This window comes from Eurosta solidaginis, chromosome 1, assembly GCF_040869045.1.
Source record: "Eurosta solidaginis isolate ZX-2024a chromosome 1, ASM4086904v1, whole genome shotgun sequence".
Classification (NCBI taxonomy): domain Eukaryota; kingdom Metazoa; phylum Arthropoda; class Insecta; order Diptera; family Tephritidae; genus Eurosta; species Eurosta solidaginis.
Window position 1 is genome coordinate 339,048,899 of NC_090319.1, and position 19,350 is coordinate 339,068,248.

The 19,350-nt window shown below is 37.8% G+C and overlaps 1 protein-coding gene across 14 annotated transcripts in view; it reads left to right on the forward strand.

Annotated features, from left to right (window-relative positions):
* Nucleotides 1-19,350, forward strand: part of CASK (peripheral plasma membrane protein CASK) — a 471,051-nt gene that overhangs the window by 192,988 nt on the left and 258,713 nt on the right. For 13 of the 14 annotated variants that reach the window (XM_067762338.1, XM_067762339.1, XM_067762340.1 and 10 more), the window contains 2 exons: nt 15,408-15,981; nt 16,047-16,159. In XM_067762338.1, the coding sequence (XP_067618439.1) occupies nt 15,923-15,981; nt 16,047-16,159 (172 nt within the window). In that variant the 5' untranslated portion in view covers nt 15,408-15,922. The remainder of the gene's footprint in view (nt 1-15,407; nt 15,982-16,046; nt 16,160-19,350) is intronic. The other variant, XM_067762335.1, reaches the window with a different exon arrangement.

Genomic DNA, 19,350 nt, shown 5'->3' on the forward strand with positions numbered 1-19,350 from the left:
TCAATGACATCCGATATTGGTAACACTTCTCAAAATTTTTATCCATACCACAGCAGTTTCTACGGTCGGAGGTGATTCTGCTGTTTTCCCCGACCACGCCCTGTCATTCGGCATGACATAATTTATCACATATACAAAGCGACGGTTCCTAGATACGATTTTAACCAAGATAAGAAGACAGAAAGAAATCCTATATGCTCAAGCTTAGATAAAAAGATATGATTTTGAAACTCTATCGAAAGCCTTTGAGAAATCAGTATATATGGTATCTGTCTGATAGCCATCCTTAAATTCAGAAATGCAGAAATCGGAAAACGACACTAAGTTAGTATTGTTGGCATGTTGGCGCGGCTCAACCAATCAACTTTTAACGACCAAATATAACTTCGCCTTTATGATTTTTTCGAAAACTTCCAGCATACTATGAGTTTAATAATAGGCCTATGTTGTTGTTGTTGTAGCAGTGCTTCGCCCACCTAACAGCCGCGACCGATCACAAATTGTCATCAATATCCTCTAACGGGAGTCCAAGGAAACTTGCTGTTTCAACAGGGGTGGACCATAATGAAAGGGGTGTTAGAGGCGTTGGTTCCACATTACAATTAAAGAGATGGTTGGTGTCATGTGGGGACACATTGCAAGCGGGGCATACATTTTGTATGTCGGGGTTGATTCTGGATAGGTAAGAGTTTAACCTGTTACAGTATCCAGAACGAAGTTGAGCAAGAGTGACACGCGTTTCCCTGGGGAGTATGCGTTCCTCTTCCACAAGTTTTGGGTACTTTTCTTTGAGTACTGGATTCACCGGGCAATTCCTGACATAAAGGCTGTTTGTGGAGTTCACCAAGGACCTGCTTGTGTTTCTTTGCTTCATACGGCTGGGTTCTCAGGTGCCGTATTTCCTCAAAATGCTTACGGAGATGAGTCCTTAAGCCCCTAGGCGGTGTTGGCTTATCAATCAGATGTATGTTTGGATGCCCAGGTTTCTGGGTATTCAACAGGAACTGTTTGGGTTAGCATCTCATTTCTCTCCCCGATGTGGAGTATTCTCGCCTCATTATGTAGATGGTGTTCTGGGGACAAAACTAAGTTCATGGTTTTATCTAGGACGACCAATAGAGAATCACTTAATTTAGATCTAAAAATAATGAATACGAGCATTGAGGATGTCAAAATATTTAAGTACTTAGGGATCCTGATTGACAATAAACTGAGGTTTACAGATCATATTGATTATATTGTTGCCAAAATGGGCAAAAAATTGGATTTTTCTTCGCGGATTTGAATATAGGACATATTGAGATCATTTTCCATTTATCGACAAAAGTGTCAGAAAATAGAGATAAATTGAAAATTCGACAAATGAGGGCGCACAAAGTTGAAACTTAAGGTCTTACAATCTTAGACTACCGAAGTAACTCTTCATATTTTATGATGTTAATACGAAACTGTCATTTATATGAGAGCCAGCATTAACAGCGAAAACAATGTGGAAAACAATTATTGCCAACAAGTGCTACTTTGGACTGAGTAAAGTCTTCCCGACGAACAAAAACTAAGCGCTACACATGGCCTTGAAGTATTTAAGAAAAAATTTCTGTGGAAAATACACGTCCCTGTGTGTTGCAATTGGCGTATATCGAAGGATGTATAATGATGAGTTGTGTAAGCTTTACGCGGATATGAAAATCCCAAAGGCTACTCTGTTATTAACAATAAAGTTTTCCAATCGACACCCGCATTTCGAAGCGGTAAAAGGGGAAGACCGTCACTGAGTTAGAAGAGACGGATGGATGAAGATTTGATTTCCTTTGTTTATCCCAATTGACGACACCAGTTATCCCGAAATAGGAATAGCTGGCGTTACTTGGCCAACATCGCCTTGGTGATTAAGCCAAGATTCCCCTAATCAGAACTAGTAACGCAAGTAGTTGAAAACTGAAGATGCCATTCAGGCTCAGCTGCAGCTCAAAGTTTCCTGGAAATCATTCCGTATCTCTATTTAATAGCCTTATAATAATAATAATTGGACGTTGTGGCAGCGCACTGCCCTCAAGTGGCCCAATGACACCAGGCTAATCATGTTCATTATTTTTTATACACAGTTGAGCAGAGCTCACAGAGTATATTAACTTTGATTGGATAACGGTTGGTTGTACAGGTATATAGGAATCGAGATAGATATAGACTTCCATATATCAAAATCATCAGTATCGAAAAAAAATTTGATTGAGCCATGTCCGTCCGTCCGTCTGTCCGTTAACACGATAACTTGAGTAAATTTTGAGGTATCTTGATGAAATTTGGTATGTAGGTTCCTGGGCACTCATCTCAGATCGCTATTTAAAATGGCCGATATCTGACTATAACCACGCCCACTTTTTCGATATCGAAAATTTCGAAAAATCGAAAGTGCGATAATTCATTACCAAAAACGGATAAAGCGATGAAACTTGGTAGGTGAGTTGAAATTATAACGCAGAATAGAAAATTAGTAAAATTTTGGACAATGGGCGTGGCACCGCCCACTTTTAAAAGAAGGTAATTTAGAAGTTTTGCAAGCTGTAATTTGGGAGTCGTTAAAGATATCATGATGAAATTTGGCAGAAACGTTACTCCTATTACTATATGTATGCCTAATAGTAAAATCGGAGAACGAACACGCCCACTTTTAAAAAAAATTTTTTTTTAAGTCAAATTTAAAGAAAAAGTTAATATCTTTACAGTATATATGTAAGTAAATTGTGTCAACATTCAACTCCAGTAATGATATGGTGCAACAAAATAAAAAATAAAAGAAAATTTCAAAATGGGCGTGGCTCCGCCCTTTTTCATTTAATTTGTCTAGGATACTTTTAATGCCATAAGTCGAACAAAAATTTACCAATCCTTGTGAAATTTGGTAGGAGCTTAGATTCTAGGACGATAACTGTTTTCTGTGAAAGAGGGCGAAATCCGTTGAAGCCACGCCCAGTTTTTATACACAGTCGACCGTCTGTCCTTCCGCTCGGCCGTTAACACGATAACTTGAGCAAAAATCGATATATCTTTACTAAACTCAGTTCACGCAATTATATGAACTCCTTTGTATTGGTATAAGAAATGGCCGAAATCCGACTATGATCACGCCCACTTTTTCGACATCGAAAATTACGAAAAATGAAAAAAATGCCATAATTCTATACCAAATACGAAAAAAGGGATGAAACATGGTAATTGGATTGGTTTATTGACGCAAAATATAACTTTAGAAAAAACTTTGTGCAGGGCGAAATCATAAGCCCTTGGAATCTTAGCAGGAATACTGTTCGTGGTATTACATATATAAATAAATTAGCGGTACCTGGCAGATGATGGTGTGGGTCACCCTGGTCCACATTTTGGTCGATATCTCAAAAACGCCTTCACATATACAACTACCACCACTCCCTTTTAAAGCCCTCATTAATACCTTTAATTTGATACCTATATCGCACAAACAAATTCTAGAGTCACCTCTGGTCCACCTTTATGGTGATATCTCGAAAAGGCGTCCACCTATAGAACTATGGCCCACTCCCTCTTAAAATACTCTTTAATACCTTCCATTTGATACACATGTCATACAAACACATTCCAGGGTTACCCAAGGTTCATTTTCCTACATAGTGATTTTCCCTTATTTTGTCTCCATAGCTCTCAACTGAGTATGTAATGTTCGGTTACAACCGAACTTAGCCTTCCTTATTTGTTTATTTATTAATTTTATTACATATTTATATATATATATATTTTTTTTTTTGGCCGAGTCATTGATGTGCAGTGGTTTGTCAAGCGTCGAGATCTAAAACTACTCAGCTACAGAAGAAATATCATCAGCTGAGGGTAAAACTTAAATTAATAGAATATAGAAACAAACATATACAGCATTAACGATTAAGACAGATAAGGACAGTCTTTTTTACAGAAAAAAGGAGTCCGACATATGAAATGTGTTTGAGTGAGAGTTATAATCTTGGCACAAACACCGGAAAGGTTCGTTAAGTTCGAAATTCGTTCTACATTGTTTTAAAAGAAAAGGTTTGTAGTGTCTCGTAGTGCGACAGGGAACACCAAAGTTCACTTCTTTCAGAAGAAATGGGCTTGAAATCGACCCATTCAGTAGTTTTGTCATAAATATTATGCCAAGCATTTCTCCACGACTAGCAAGAGTTGGAAGATTGATAAATTTTAATCGATTAGTATAAGGTGGATGATTAAATGAAGAGTCCCATTGAAAATTCCTTAAAGCAAATAGTAAAAACTGTTTTTGTATTGATTCGAGCCTGTCAGCATGGACTTGAAACCGCGGATTCCAGACTATTGAACCATACTCTAATATCGGTCTAACCAATGTTGTGAAGAAGGTTATCGGAACGTAGGGGTCGCTAAACTCTTTTGACCACCTTTTCACAAATGCTAAGACACCTTTAGCTCTATTGACAGTGACACTTAGGCAGCGTTGCCATATATTATTTTTCCAAGTCGTCAGACGCCGCCCAAAAAATCGTCAAAAATCGTCATATCTATGACAACAACCAATAACATCCAAAGTTGAGTTAGGACGAAGTTGTGTTATTACCAGGGGACGTACGATTGTATTCGCCGAAAACCAAAATGAGATCAGCGGATTTCATTCAACAATATTAACTTTAAAAGCGCTTTTCTGAAAATTGTCTTTGATTGTTATTTCTTGTTGCCACATACAACATATTAATTAATTAAAAACGATTTTCGTTTTATTTTGTGAATAACAAAAATGACTTAAGAAATAAATTTTGTATTACATACAAAAGGTACTTGTTTTCAGGCATTTTAACAATTATTATTTTTTTTTTCTTTGAGCTCAAATAATTTTAGTTTCTTAGTTATACATTTTCGCGTTCTTTTTTTTTTGGACATATATATGTATTTGCGGTTCAATATTATGACAGGAAAAGTAATACAATTTTAAATAATCTTGAGCTAGCAATATTCCTTTTAATGTATCAGTTTCCAGACGGTTTCTGATTTTTGTTTTGTTGGAATTTATTTTAGAAAAAACTCGCTCTACATTTGCTGATGAGTGTGGCAAGCATATTAGATCTGCAACGAATGCACATAAATTAGAAAAAGCGTATGTTGAGTCAGCTCTTTTGATAGTAGAAATAGTTTTCTAAAAAACTTCTGGAGGAACCTTAGAAATGTCTTCAAAATATGTCTTAAATTCTAAAAACTTTAATCGATTGTGTGCGAAAAATGTTGCAAGACCATATGCAAAGAATAATTTTTTTTTCCAGCAACTTCTGTGGGATCCATGAAACTTAAGTTTTGTAGAACAACATTTTTAAAATCAAAACGCTTTTTAATTTGATCACACAGTTCAATATAAAAAATAATACAATCTTGTTTAAATTAGATTTTTTTTGCTCGGAAATGTTAGTGGCGATGAGCGTATCCATCGCAAAAACTCCTATATAAATCTGATAATTTTCCAATATATTTGAAATGTTTTTATTATCTATAATTTCTATGTTGTTAATGTAATACATTCCGGGTTTACAAAATTATACAATATATTTAAATAAAGCCTTTTTATTTCTGAATACATATTATGCATTTGAAGCCCCTCACTTTGGAAAATTTTATTAACTTAATATACAATATTCTCCGGAATTAAGCAGATCCTACAGGCTGCCGGATTACTGTAGCGTTTTCCAAGCGGAAATATTAGCCGTAACCAAAGCAGTAGAAACCCTGGAAGAGAATAGCTTAAGCTGCAACCGTGTTAACTTTTATATTGACAGTCAAGCAGCAATTAAGGCAATAATCTCGCATAGCACAGCATCTAAATGCGTGTTAGAGTGTAAGCAGTCTCTGGAGAGAATCGGGACAGAGAGAAGCATACATCTATATTGGGTCCCAGGGCATATGGGAATAGATGGGAATGAAAAAGCGGACGAATTAGCTAAAAAGGGCGCATCCCTTGAAGCTTGCTCCGTAGACGTCCCAATTAGATTGGGCGAGATTAAGCGAAGGCGAGAGGTGCACATGATCGACCAAGCAGAAAAGGCGTGGGTTCAAGCGCGGGGCTGTAAAGTGTCGAAGATTATGTGTAGGTCTTACAACCTTAGACTAACACAGTTGCTTCTATCATTAAAAAGAGAGGACTGTAGACTCATGACGGGTATTCTGACTGGACACTGCCTTCTGGCGTCACATGCCTTTAAATTAGGCTTGGTCAGTGATAGCAGGTGTAGGAAGTGCGGGTTGGAGGAGGAAACGATCGAGCACGTTCTGTGCTCGTGCCCTGCACTTGCCAGGCTAAGACTCCAGCTATTAGGAGTGATACAGCTGTCAGATCTAGAAGCAGCAAGTGGCTTAAGTCCTAGGAAGCTTCTAGTATTTGCCAAGAGGACGGAGTTATTTTATAACATAGGTCCTGGTTTTTGATAGGGTTTTTCAGTTTGGTCGTTAAAACAAACTTCTGGTAACACTACGGACTCAATCAGTCTATGTGAGGTCCTCATGGACCGGCCAGTTCAACCTACCTAATATACAATATACTTAATTAAAGTCCTCTTATTTCTGAATATATATTATGTACTTGAAGCTCTCACTTTGGAAAATTTTATTTACTTTATTAATATTTTGAAGGATATATTTCAGGAAGGAGAGATACAATTCATTAATATCATCCAAGTTATCAAGAATGGTTTCTACACTATTTTGTTAACATTAACAGCGAAGTTAAAAAATATTTTTAATTGCTCATAAAGTTCTAATACTCTGTATACTACTGCCTCTAAAGATAGCCAGCGAGTTTGACATGGATGTAGCATCTTTTTCGGCTGAAATTCCAATAGCTCAATTTCACAAATTTATCCATTTTGACTTAATTGTTTCACTTTCGCACTCAAATTCTTCTTGCGCGGCTTGTACGTATATACATCAAAAGTCATTCTTGCACAGTGCTAGTAAGCGTATAAAAGATAAGCGCAAATGTCAATAAAACTTAGTGTTGGAAATGGCATAAAAAATAAAAAAGCGAGTATCTCAATTTTTAATATATGTATGTAATTTCTTGGTGTTTAAATATTTAAAAGAAATCTTACATAGAAGGCAGGCTTAAATCGTCATTTTTCATTACAAAATCGTCCCAGCGTCATTCTAGTAGAAAATCGTCAAAACGACGACGGCGTCGTCAATCTGTCAAGGCTGCACTTTAGGCATCATTCTGTACTGCGAACGCTAGCTCAGAGGAACTAATAGTCTCTTAACAACTTCGCCTAGCAATGGTATTCTGAGGCCTTCCTCTTTGACATGACGTAAGAAACGAACGAAAGTGATAGAAAATACCATTGCTGGATGAAGATGATAAGAGACGATTCGTTCGTCTGAGCTATCGTTCGCAATATATAATGCGGTCCTTATATATGAGTGTTGAACAGGGTGGTTACAAGGTATATGGTAAATTAAAATTTTTGTTCTATCTTTCGGGGCATCCTCCTAAAATATGCCAATAGATCAGAAAATGATTACTACAAAGTTTTAGGCCAATCCGAGAATGTAAACACGTGCCTCATTGAGGTCAAAGTTAGGAAAAACGGCGATTTCTCTGAAAAAATTTTAGTGTTTCGGCAGTAAAAGCGGAACCATTTATGCCAGGAACTTCACTCGTATATCATTCGATAGGTAATTTTATTTGTATTAATTTTGATCTGAATATCCGATCAGGGTGGCCGCATTAAGATTAAGATGATCGAATGATATACGAGTGAAGTTCCTGGCATAAATGGTTTCGCTTTTACTGACTAAATCGCTGTTTTTCCTAACTTTGACCTCAATGAGGCACGAGTTAACATTCTCGGATTGGCCTGAAACTTTGCAATAATCATTTTCTGATCTATTGGCATATTTTAGCAGGGTGTCCCGAAAGATAGAACAACAATTAAAATTCACCATATACCTCGTTACCACCCTAGTGTTGAAGCTAAGTTTGCAGATCATTGCAACTCCCAAGTCAACAAAAATATTAACACTTTCAAGGTTTTAGTTGTTAATTGTGTAAGAAGCTGGTTGTAAACTCCTACGCGAAAAACACATAAATTTACATTTATGAAGATTAAGCGGCATGTGGTTCACATTGCACCAAGCAGCTAAGCAATTTAAATCCGTCAGAAGTAAAGAACGTTCTTCAATCGATGCGTAAGTCTTAAAAAGTTGTACATCATCAGCATACATCAAGATTTTAGAATATTTTATAGTTGTAGAGATATCGTTTATAAATAGCAAAAATAATTAAAAAAAATTGTTTAAGTTAAACGGTTTATTGAAAACAATACTTACATGAAGTAATAATAATACTAAAAGCTAGAAAATAATTAAGTAGGTCCTAGGTACTAATCATCACACTGCTCATCAATCTAGGGCGTTTATCAGGCAATTAAGTAAAAGCGTTGGGCGCGTGAAATTTCTAAAAATGTGAGGCGTGCCATAACCTGATTATGGGTTCAGTTGGTCTTACTTATGACTATCAATAGAACCTTGACGCGTCCAATGCTTTTATTTAATTGTATGATCAACGCCCTAGATTGATGAGGAGTGCCATGACTAGTACCTTGGACCTACCTAATTATTTTCTAGCTTTTAGTATTATTGTTACTTAATGTAAGTATTGTTTTCAATAACACCGTTTAACTAAAATTTTTTTTTATATTTTATTTTCAAGTTTTTATTCATTATTTAATTGCCTATTATTTCTCGTTCTATTAAGTTCAGTTAGTGACTCTTTCCTGACAATTTGCGCTACCTAGCGGATTTTTTTCTTATTATTGCATTGTCATCGGGTTCTGAACTATATTCCAAGTTTCAAGCTTGTAGCTTATCGGGAAGTTACCTAAATTCCAATTACAATTTTCGTGCCAGCCAGCCAGCCTGTCAACTCAAGCTGAATAAAACCGTTTAAAACAGAATCGGGCCAAGATGGCTGCCCTGAGGAACACTAATGATACTCGAAAACATATTTTTAAAGATTACTCTTTGTAATGCTACATCTCTTTAAGAAAATATTTATTTTCATATAATTGTCTTCATATCAGCAGTGAATTTCGCTATCTTATTGACAAAAAATTTGTATGCGTTTTTATCCCAAAAGTTTTCTTCCTAAAATTTGTTTGAAAAGTTTTTCCGGTTTTATTCAACTTTTACTTCAAAAGCTTTCTATAATCTGGAGGACATAGTGCTGGTGCGTTTCACTTTCAATATCAACATTCATATGGCTTTCAATGCGATCAAAACCATTGCAACAAAAAAGAGAACAATGCTTATCACACTGTTAAAGTATGAACGTCTAAAGCCGTGGTTACTCACGAACGTACGTACCAAAAACGTGTCAGCTGACACAACCTATCTATCTTATGAGTGTGCAATGTAAACGAAAACTCACCGACGTGCAACGCCCGTACGTACGTAGCCCGGAACGTAGAAATCAAAACAATTTTGATTTTTTCCGTAAGAACGTGTCAGCTGATCGCTCCCTCACTAGACAGAGTTGCCTAGTAAACTTTTGTGCGCTAATTTTTGACCGTTTGCAGTTTTATGCAAAAACACCAAATTAAAGTTTGAAAAATTGTGAAAATAATTCGAAATAATTATGTAAAAGTGCAGGTTATAAATATGCAATCTATTTATATTTATTTAATAATAATTCCAGCCTTTTTCAACATCAAAAATTAAAATGGAAAAGGTTGATGTTTCCATAAGCATGCATGCAAACTGGTCAATGGCAACAGTGCTTTGCTCTAAACAATACACACACAAATATGTTATGTACATGTACACAGACGCACACATTGATTCCTACGGGCTTGAGGGTTCGGTCAAACGTGTTTCGTACGACAAACGTCCGTACGTACGGCACACGTCGGTGGGTAACTGTCGCATAAACATTTACAGTAAAATGGGGGGAAAAGCGTAAATGATGAATTACACATTGACGTATTGGCAGCCGTAAAAAGGTACAGAGACGTTCAGGTACGCTGAAGCCGTTGTACGTTAGTTAACAATTGCCTAGCGATAAGTTTATGACAGTGATGCTTATCAGCAGGAATCCATTTCCGAATGAAAATTCATTTCTTTCACAACAAAGTTCCTTCCGGCAGCAGCCAAGAGCTATGTATGTGTACACCTAGATAAATGAAATATAACAATTTTAAAAACACACATACATACATAGTATATCCATTATGACAATAATGTTGTTGTAGTCACACTTCTTTAATGCCGCATTTATTGTTGTAGTCGAGTTGAGTTTGTTGACTTCTTGATATTTTGCAACCACTTTCAACCAAACGCTTTCCATTGTTTGCTCCATTATTTGATGTTACGGTTGTGGAGGGAGAGTAGTGGTGGGGTGTTGTCGGTTGTGTCACAGAAGAAATTCAATAAAACCACAATCATATTCTTAAAATTGTAAAAGCGTGAATCTTTATAAAAGTTTTTGATTGACACATTCAAAACCGAAAGGATTGATAGCTTTTGCAACGAGACTTCTGCTGTTTAAATGCCTTCCAGATGAATAGATCGTAAACATTTTAACGGGAACATATAAAAACACATACCAAGGTATGTACTTTTGTCAGTATGTATTTCAAAAACACATTACCCTAATTAAATCCGTTGCTAATAAAATAAATATCTGTCTATTGTCTAATCGTTGTAGTTGGAAATTTTTGTGCCTCAAAATCATATGTTGTTGTTGTTGTTATAGCGATAAGGACACTCCTCGAAGGTCTTGGGTAGTGTTATCGATGTTGATGGTTCTTTGCCGGATGCAGATCCGGTATGTTCCGGTACCAAGCCCTACCATCTCGGGACGATTTGTTATAACCACATGCGACCTTCTAGGTCATCACTGCTACAGCAACAACAACAACCTTCTAGGTCATCACGCCCTCCCACCCCCTAGATACATGAGGAGTTCGGAGTCGCCAGAGCATCGGCTGTTAATGAAACAGGATTCGCCACGGGTAGGTGAGGTTGACAATTGGGTTTGGAGAAGCTATATATTGCGCTGGAAACCTGAAAGGGTTGCGCTACACAACCCCTTGAATCTATTTGGTATTTTAGTCGCCCTTTACGATAGGCATACCTACCGCGGGAATAATCTAACCTCCTGACCCACTGGGGTTCCATATCGCACTTCTTTGTATTTCGTTTCACATCAGAAAAATAATGCATCTGCACACGTTCTCAATCGTCGGAGGGCTAACTTGATTTGATAATTTTCACAATCATCAGCTTCTCCGGGCTTGATGGCATCAACCCGATGACGTCTGAAAGGCAAGGTGATCCAATAGTCCTCTGACTGGAAAGGCCATATAGTGCTAGTATCACTCTGACACATATACCGCTGCCTAAGACAAACTTACGATAATGCCAAAGGCTAAAGGTCAATAAACCTGATAGTCCTTGAGCGCCTTTTGGACATCTACATAAGGTCAACATTAACATATCCAAAAACGACCAATATTACGGGAAGGGGATGTCCCCACTGCGCCGAACGAAATACTACTCAATCTCGATAAGAAGAGCATATACAGAGCAGACGACGTTCTTGGCGCATTGTCTGGTGCTTTCCCTCAAGATTAAGTGCAATCCTGTAGGGTGCATGGCTTGGTAGCATCAAGCGGGAGTCATGCTATCCCAATCGAAAAAGAATAGATACTTCTCAGTAACACAACTAAAACACATGCATTACGACTGCATTTACTAAATGGCAATAAACTCTCGCTCTCTACGATGGTCATAAAGCTCAGCATCGAAATAGGCGACAAGTTCCAAAGTCAATATCGAAAGAAGAGGATACATTGCTTACTACTCGTTCAAAAAAAAAAGTTAGTAGAAACGGTCTTAAAACTAAAACGTTTAATATGGCCTTGCATCAGACACCTACTAGTGTACGGAGCCATATTATGGTCACCAGCCCTGAAACAGCAGTACAAACAGGAAGGGCATCATGTCATTCTACACAGATGGCTCCAAAAAGGACTGTTGTCTGTTTCGAACGACTAGAAGTCGCACTCTCTATCCGAACTCATTTGGTATCTTACAAAAAGTGGTATTGCAAAAGTAAAGAGGACTTATATCTTGTTAGAGAATTCTGTGATTGATCGTGAGCTGTCACGCCATTCACCATTTACGTAATCTAAGGCTGAATATAGCTGTAAGAGGAAGCTACGCAATTAGAATGAACAAATAAGTGGCGGGGTATCGTTAGACGGGGTGGCGGGTATCGTTAGACTCCACAGAGGCAGAGTTCACTTACATCAGAATGATCCATAACGAAAGGGAATTTAAGAACTAGCTGTATTTCCTTTACGTAGACATGAGCATAAGTATTGCACCGAATTAAAACTTAAAGACTTTGCTAGCTTGGTCATACTATAAGAATGAAAGAAGACGCTTTGGCTCAGAAAGTACTACTGTCGCCGCACGTATTTCCAAGTAACGAAAGAAGAGACCTCTACTTAATAAACTCTTCGATGGAGTTTGATTTACGGTTTGGAAAAATTTAGAAATTTTTCCTTTTAAATGTTGAAAGTGTCACGTTCATTTTCCAAAACTTTACTATATTTTTACTTTGGTAATGAACTATCGCATTTTTTTCATTTTCAATAACAATATATTCTTGATCCAGGTAAACCAGTGTACTAAATTTGGTAGAGATATCTCAATATTTGCTCAAATTATTTTGTTTGACACATAATCGGACGTGAATAGCATTCAAAATTTAAAGCCAATTTATTTAATTTTATACAATCTTAAGTTTTTGTAATTAATATACATTAATAAAAATAAATAAATGCAAAGCGCGATAATCACCGTACAAATTTAAGACCGAGCCCTCTACCAATTTGCGTCGTACTCCTTTTTAATTTTTTTACAAATCGGCGGGTAGGGACCTACATGTTTCACGCCTACTCCGAACGGCATCTAAGTTTTTGATGTTGCCTCGCCAGGGGAGTGAATCCAAAATTTTCGGTGTGGTAGGCGGAGAACGCTACCACGACACCACGGCGCCCTAATTACCCATTGAGTCCTCTATATTACGCAATGTAAATGTTAATGCTTAACAGTCGATACCTAAAACCGGATACATGACCATATAAAAACTCATTATGCTCTGAGTAGGATGCCTCGTCTTTATACAAATTGAAATGTTGAAGCAACCTTGTTTGTCTTCTTGTACTCAAACCTGTTGTCCTGTTGTACCTAAACCATGGTAAGGTAGGTTGAACTGACTGGTCCGTGAGGATATCACATAGACTGAATGAGTCCATAATAATACCAGAAGTTTGCTTAACGACCAAAGTGAAAAACACTGTCAAAAACCATGACCTGTGTTATAAAATATTTTCGTCCTCTTCGCAAATTCTGGAAGCTTTCTGGGACCTATGCTACTTGCTGCTTCTATATCTGAAAACTGTGCCACTCTTAATAGTTGAATTCTTAGCCTTGCGGGCGCAGGGCACAAGCACAAGACTTGTTCGATGGTTTGCTCCTCTAAGCCGCACTTCCTACATCTGCTATCACTGATTTGAAAGCATGTGACGCCCGCAAGCAGTGGTCACTCAGATTATCCATCATGAGCCTACAGTTCCATCTTTTCAATGATAAAAGTTACTTTCTCCCGCAAGCCCCGCGTTTGGTTCCACGCCTTTCCTACTTGGTCGATAATTTTAAGCTTACGCCCTCTTTTAATCTCGCGCAATCTGATTGGAACGTCTACATTACAAGTTTCCAAGAATCTTCCTAGACAAGAAGTTGCCTTGAAAGCTCAACGTGGAGGAGAGAGTGACGAAAGCCTCGACGGCACTTATGCACGTAAAAGAATGCTGAGATGTACTTGGGGTTTGTCCCCCTCTCTCTCTCTTATTGGGTATTTACGGGGATTGTAAACTCTATCCTATAATATGAAGTCCTTGTTTGGTGGACAGCCACACTAAAAAGAACCTACCTCAAAAAATTAGAGTTGTTATGCACACTATCAATGCTTAGCATTACGGGAGCCCTGAAAAAACCCCGACGGCTGCACTGTATGCCATTCTGCACATTCCACCTGTATACCTAGTAGCAAAGAACATAGCGTTAACCACTGCAACGAGGCTGGCTGCCTCGGGGAAGCTTGAGCGTAGACCACAGTAGAAGTGGATGATGTACGCAAGGGTGGTATACTGTGTTGATCCGGAAATAAACGGATCCTACAAGCTGCCACATCACTGTAGCGTTTTTCAAGAGGAATTATTAGCCGTAATCAAAGCAGTAGAAACACTGGAAGAAAATAGCTTGAGATGCAGCCGTGTTACACACAGCATCTAAAAGTGTGTTAGAGTGTAAGAAGTCTCTAGAAATATTCGGGACAGAAAAGCATACATCTATATTGAGTCCCAGGGCATATGGGAATAGATGATAATGAAAAAGCGGATGAACTAGCTACAAGGGGCGCATCCCTTGTAGCTTGCTCTGTAGACGTCCCAATTAGATTGAGCGAGATTAAGGCAAGGCGAGAGATGCACATGATCGACCAAACGGGAACGACGTGGGTCCAAACGCGGGGCTGCAAAGTGTCCAAGATTCTTTGTAGATCTTACAACCTTAGACTAACAAAGTTGCTCCTATCATTAAAAAAAGAGGACTGTGGACTCATGCGGGTATTCTGACTGGACACTGCCTTTAAATTAGGCTTGGTCAGTGATAGCAGACGCTTTGCGCTCGTGCAATGCGCTTGGCTAAGGCTCCAGTTATTAGCAGGGATAAAGCTGTCAGATCCAGAAGCAGCAAGTGACATAGGTACTAGAAAGCTTCTAGTATTTGCCAAGAGGACGGAGTTATTTTATAACATAGGCCCTGGTTTTGACAGGGTTTTTCAGCTTGGTCTTTAAACAAAGTTCTGGTAAAACTACAGGCTCATTCAATATATGTGAGGTCCTCATTTACCGGCCAGTTTAACCTAACCTAACCTTTGTATGAATTAAGCAGGAATTGCTCTCATCGCTTTTAAATGTATGTACATATGTATGAAAACATTTATTTGAAGCAATTTTTTATTTTTAATTTATTTATTATTATTGTGTTCGCCGAAGCGCCCAGAGTTTCCATCAAAAATGTTGAATATTCCAAGGAACACCCTGTATGAACTAACATCTTTTCTCGCTTTATTGTTGGCCGAGCAATTTTGAAGCACATTGAACTGCCGCATTGCTTATCAAAACCGTTACATCGCGCTCTTCAAACAATTTAAAGTTTTTCTAACCACCTTTTCTCTAATTGAATTTTATAGTAATCATCCATATTTAATTAAATGCCATAAAGAATATTGAACCTTTTATCAATTTTTATACTTTTAGATGTACAACATTTTTTTCTGGCATCAACAACAGCTTCAAATCAAATCAGTAACACAAACTTTTCAAACAACACGAATGCAAACAAACACAGTAGTAACCTAGATAAGAGTGGAGGAGGATATAGCGAACGAGAGGGTGAGAGACGAGTCAAGTTGTATGGTGCTGGGCAAAGTTGAAGAAATATTCGTAGTTTGTACATGTAGCAAGAAAAGCTGCCAATTGATAATTTAGGCAGTTTGCTTGTTACTTAGCCGTTTGAATATAAAAAAAGAAAAAAAAAAAAAAACACAAAACATAAAGATTGGGGAACTACACCATCTCGTACGATTTTACAATATATGTCAGCAAAATTGAGTGCTCGTCAATGTTTTTGCAGGCGTGAAAATTGACAAGGAACTTAGAGCGGCTGTAAAAAAGGAATTGTGCACACAGCTTAGTGCGACCAGTAACAGAAAAGTATAGCAAGCAATAGCAATAACTACTAAAACAATTTGTCAATTTATCAATTATTAAAAATGGCAGAGGATGAAATTTTGTTTGACGACGTTTACGAATTGTGCGAAGTTATTGGAAAGTAAGTTGTGAACGTGGGTTCCATTTTTTGTTGTTGTAACTGATTTTTGTTTATTTTCCATTTAGGGGCCCCTTCTCCATAGTACGACGCTGCATTCATCGAGAATCAAACCAACAGTTTGCTGTTAAGATTGTCGATGTGGCAAAATTTACAGCGAGCCCAGGACTGAGCACAGCTGGTAAGCGCCATTTGGTATTTTATCCTTAAGTAATTTACATTAAATAATACTTTACGTGGCGTAAATAAATTATGATTCAACTGTAGTTAAGTATTCAAAGTTTTAAGCTGTCTATGGCTTGATTTAGATAATTCTTGGATTAGATTTGTAGTAACCTTTGACCTTTGCAGATGTAACTATATTGTTTTTGTGTTAAACTTTCTCTCACTGCACGTGTTAATAAAATGTAATCTAAAATAGCAGCTATTAAATTTTAAATTTGGCGATGTTTATAGAAAATTTTGATAGTTTCTTATGTAAAGCAACAATTATATTAAGAGCAGAGCAAGGTGAATTCAGTACCAAGGGTGTTGTTATCCGAACAACCAAGGCGGATCCGTATAATGTGGTGGCAAAGCAAATTCAACAAATTCATCGTGCAGAAGAATGTCAAGTCAAAGGAAAATTTTAATCGATTGCTATTAACTGACATATTAAAATAAAAGGCGCTGTAAGGAAAATAACCGAGAAGAAGAAATCAGCTGTTGGTATAACAACACTTGGTACTGAATTCGCCTAACCGAACCGTTGATTGCTTATTTTTTATTATTTTCCATACAACGCATTCAAGGTGAATCCATACAAAGTGATGGCGAAGCAAATCAAACTAATTCGCCGTGCAAAGGAATGTCAAGTCAAAAGAAAATATTGATTGATTTCGATTAACTGGCATATTGTTGTACAAAGCGTTGTATGGAAAATAAGCAAGAAGAAGCAATCAGCTGTTAGGATAATAACACCTGAATTTGCCTTGTAACGCATTTGTACAACAATCAAGGCGAATCTATACCAGGTGGTTGCAAAGCGAATTCACCCAATTCGCTGCGCAGAAGAATGACAAGTCAAAAGATAATTTTCATAGATTCCATTAACTTACATATCATTGTACAAGGTTTTGTATGGAAAATTATCAAGACGAAGCAATCAGCTGTTGGGATAACAACACCTGGTACTGAATTCGCCTTGGCAACAATATGCCAGTCAATCGAAATCAATGAAAATTTTGTTCTGACTTGACATTCTTCTGCTCGGCAAATTTGTAGAATTCGCTTTGCCTTCACCTTGTATAGATTCGCCTTAGCTCTCATTGAAGTACATATAATTTTTCAAATTGAAAAACCATGGAATATTCACTAATGCCGATCTTCTAAAAGATTAACAGTGATTAATTACACTCCTATACAAAGTTTGCGGATCTGGTAATAAGATACATGTATGCACATACATGTACATGTATGCACAGGAATTTTTTTACTGCGAATGCGAATTGCACTAGCGGATCCAGGTTAGGTCCACCTCAAAAAAAGCTCTATCGGCATGGATTTTACTATTTTCTTTGAGGTTAGAACCAAACTACGTACAGTTAGGCCAATTCAGAAATTCAGATGTCGGATTTGGTCTTAGCGCATAAAAATGCATAGAATTACATGTATAGCATTATGAGATCGCCCAACTTTTTTCTGTAGCTGTATAACTTATCGTTTACATTTTTTTCGAAGATGTGCCTTTTGTTTCATTAAATGCCAGTTATATAAGCATGAAAAAGAATTAAAATAAGAACGGATTATTGACCATGCTTTACTTTTTAACAATAAATTAGAAACATTTATTAGGAAGTGTCCGATTTCTTACTTCGAAAGCCATTATTTATGGGACGTTGATTTGCTTACGGATACATCTCATGAAGAATTTGTTTAGTCTGATAAATTGGCGCGATCTAACTCCGAGATCACTAGGACCGATCTTTTCCTCGGAAATCTGTAGGATAACCAAGCAAACCTAGCCTAATTGCGATATGAGGACAACAGAGGACCTACTAAATAGGTCCAGGAAAGAAATTTTACTCACTGCCACAATCAAGGTATACTGGCCAACAATTAAATCTCAAATCTCTTGCCGACAGCACTTGGCAGTATAAAGAAACTCTCATTACCTCTTACAAAACAATTTACTGACCGATTGCATACTACGCGTCACTGATATGATAGCCAAGTCTAAAGGTTACTCACTGGAAGAAAATACAGGCCTGCCAAAACACCGCTCTCAGAACCGCTGCGGGCTGGTTTCCCATGTCCCCAGAGCATCACATACGCAATGAGGCGAGAGTACTCAGGCGTCGGACCTATATGCCAGAAATTACCCCGGCAACCCAGTTCTTAAAAAAAAAATACCCAGAGCTCGCAGAAGAGGTACGCATTCTCCCAAGGGAGATGCGCGTTACTCTAGCTCAATTTCGATCTGTGTACTGCAACAGGTTAAACTCTTACCTATCCAGAATCAACCCCGACATACAGAATGTATGTCCTGCTTGCAATGTTGCCCCACATGACATCAACCATCTCCTTAATTCACTGTGTAACCAATGCCTCTCACACGTCTCTCACTCTGGTCCACCCCTGTTTAAACTGCAAGTTTTCTTGGACTCCCGTTAGAGGATAATCATGATAAATTATGATCGGTCGCGCCTATTGGATGGGGCGAAGCACTGCTATAACAACAACAGGGATGCTGACCGTTTGGCATGCATACTATGAGAATGCGGATCCCTTTAACAGTATTTGTTGGTCCTTAATTTTTCCCACAAACCAGTGGAACTACATTTCTTGTGCCGACTCAGAACGGAATCTGAGTACTTTTTAGCTGAGAAGCTTTTTATGGCAGAAATACAATCGAAGGGCTTTCCGAACTAATGTCGAGAGCCGATCGTCAAAATAAATTTTCTTAATTACTTTTGATGCTGGGTGTCCCGTCACACAAACCTGCAGCTTTCGGTAGTCAGCACACTACCTCTCTACCACACGGTACAAAGGTCAATGCATTTTCAAAAGTATTCCGGTTTTTGGCGTTTTCAGAGCGGCGGTAGGGTGACGTTCCACTCAACCTTCATATATTCATCATACGCCTTGGCAAACATTACAAGCACGAGGGGGTATTAAAAAAAGTTCTCTTTGTTGGTGATACTTCAAACGAAATTCCAAATAGAAAATGCTTCTTCATTATTTTTAAATTTAAAAGTTGTCGGTTAAAATTTAAGGCCTCATACTCTATTGCCAAATGAACGCTCGTTTCGTCTCAGAGGCGAATCGTTCGTTTCTTTCCATTATGCTAAACCAGTGGTCCTCATTTAGTTGAATAATTATTGGCACCACTTC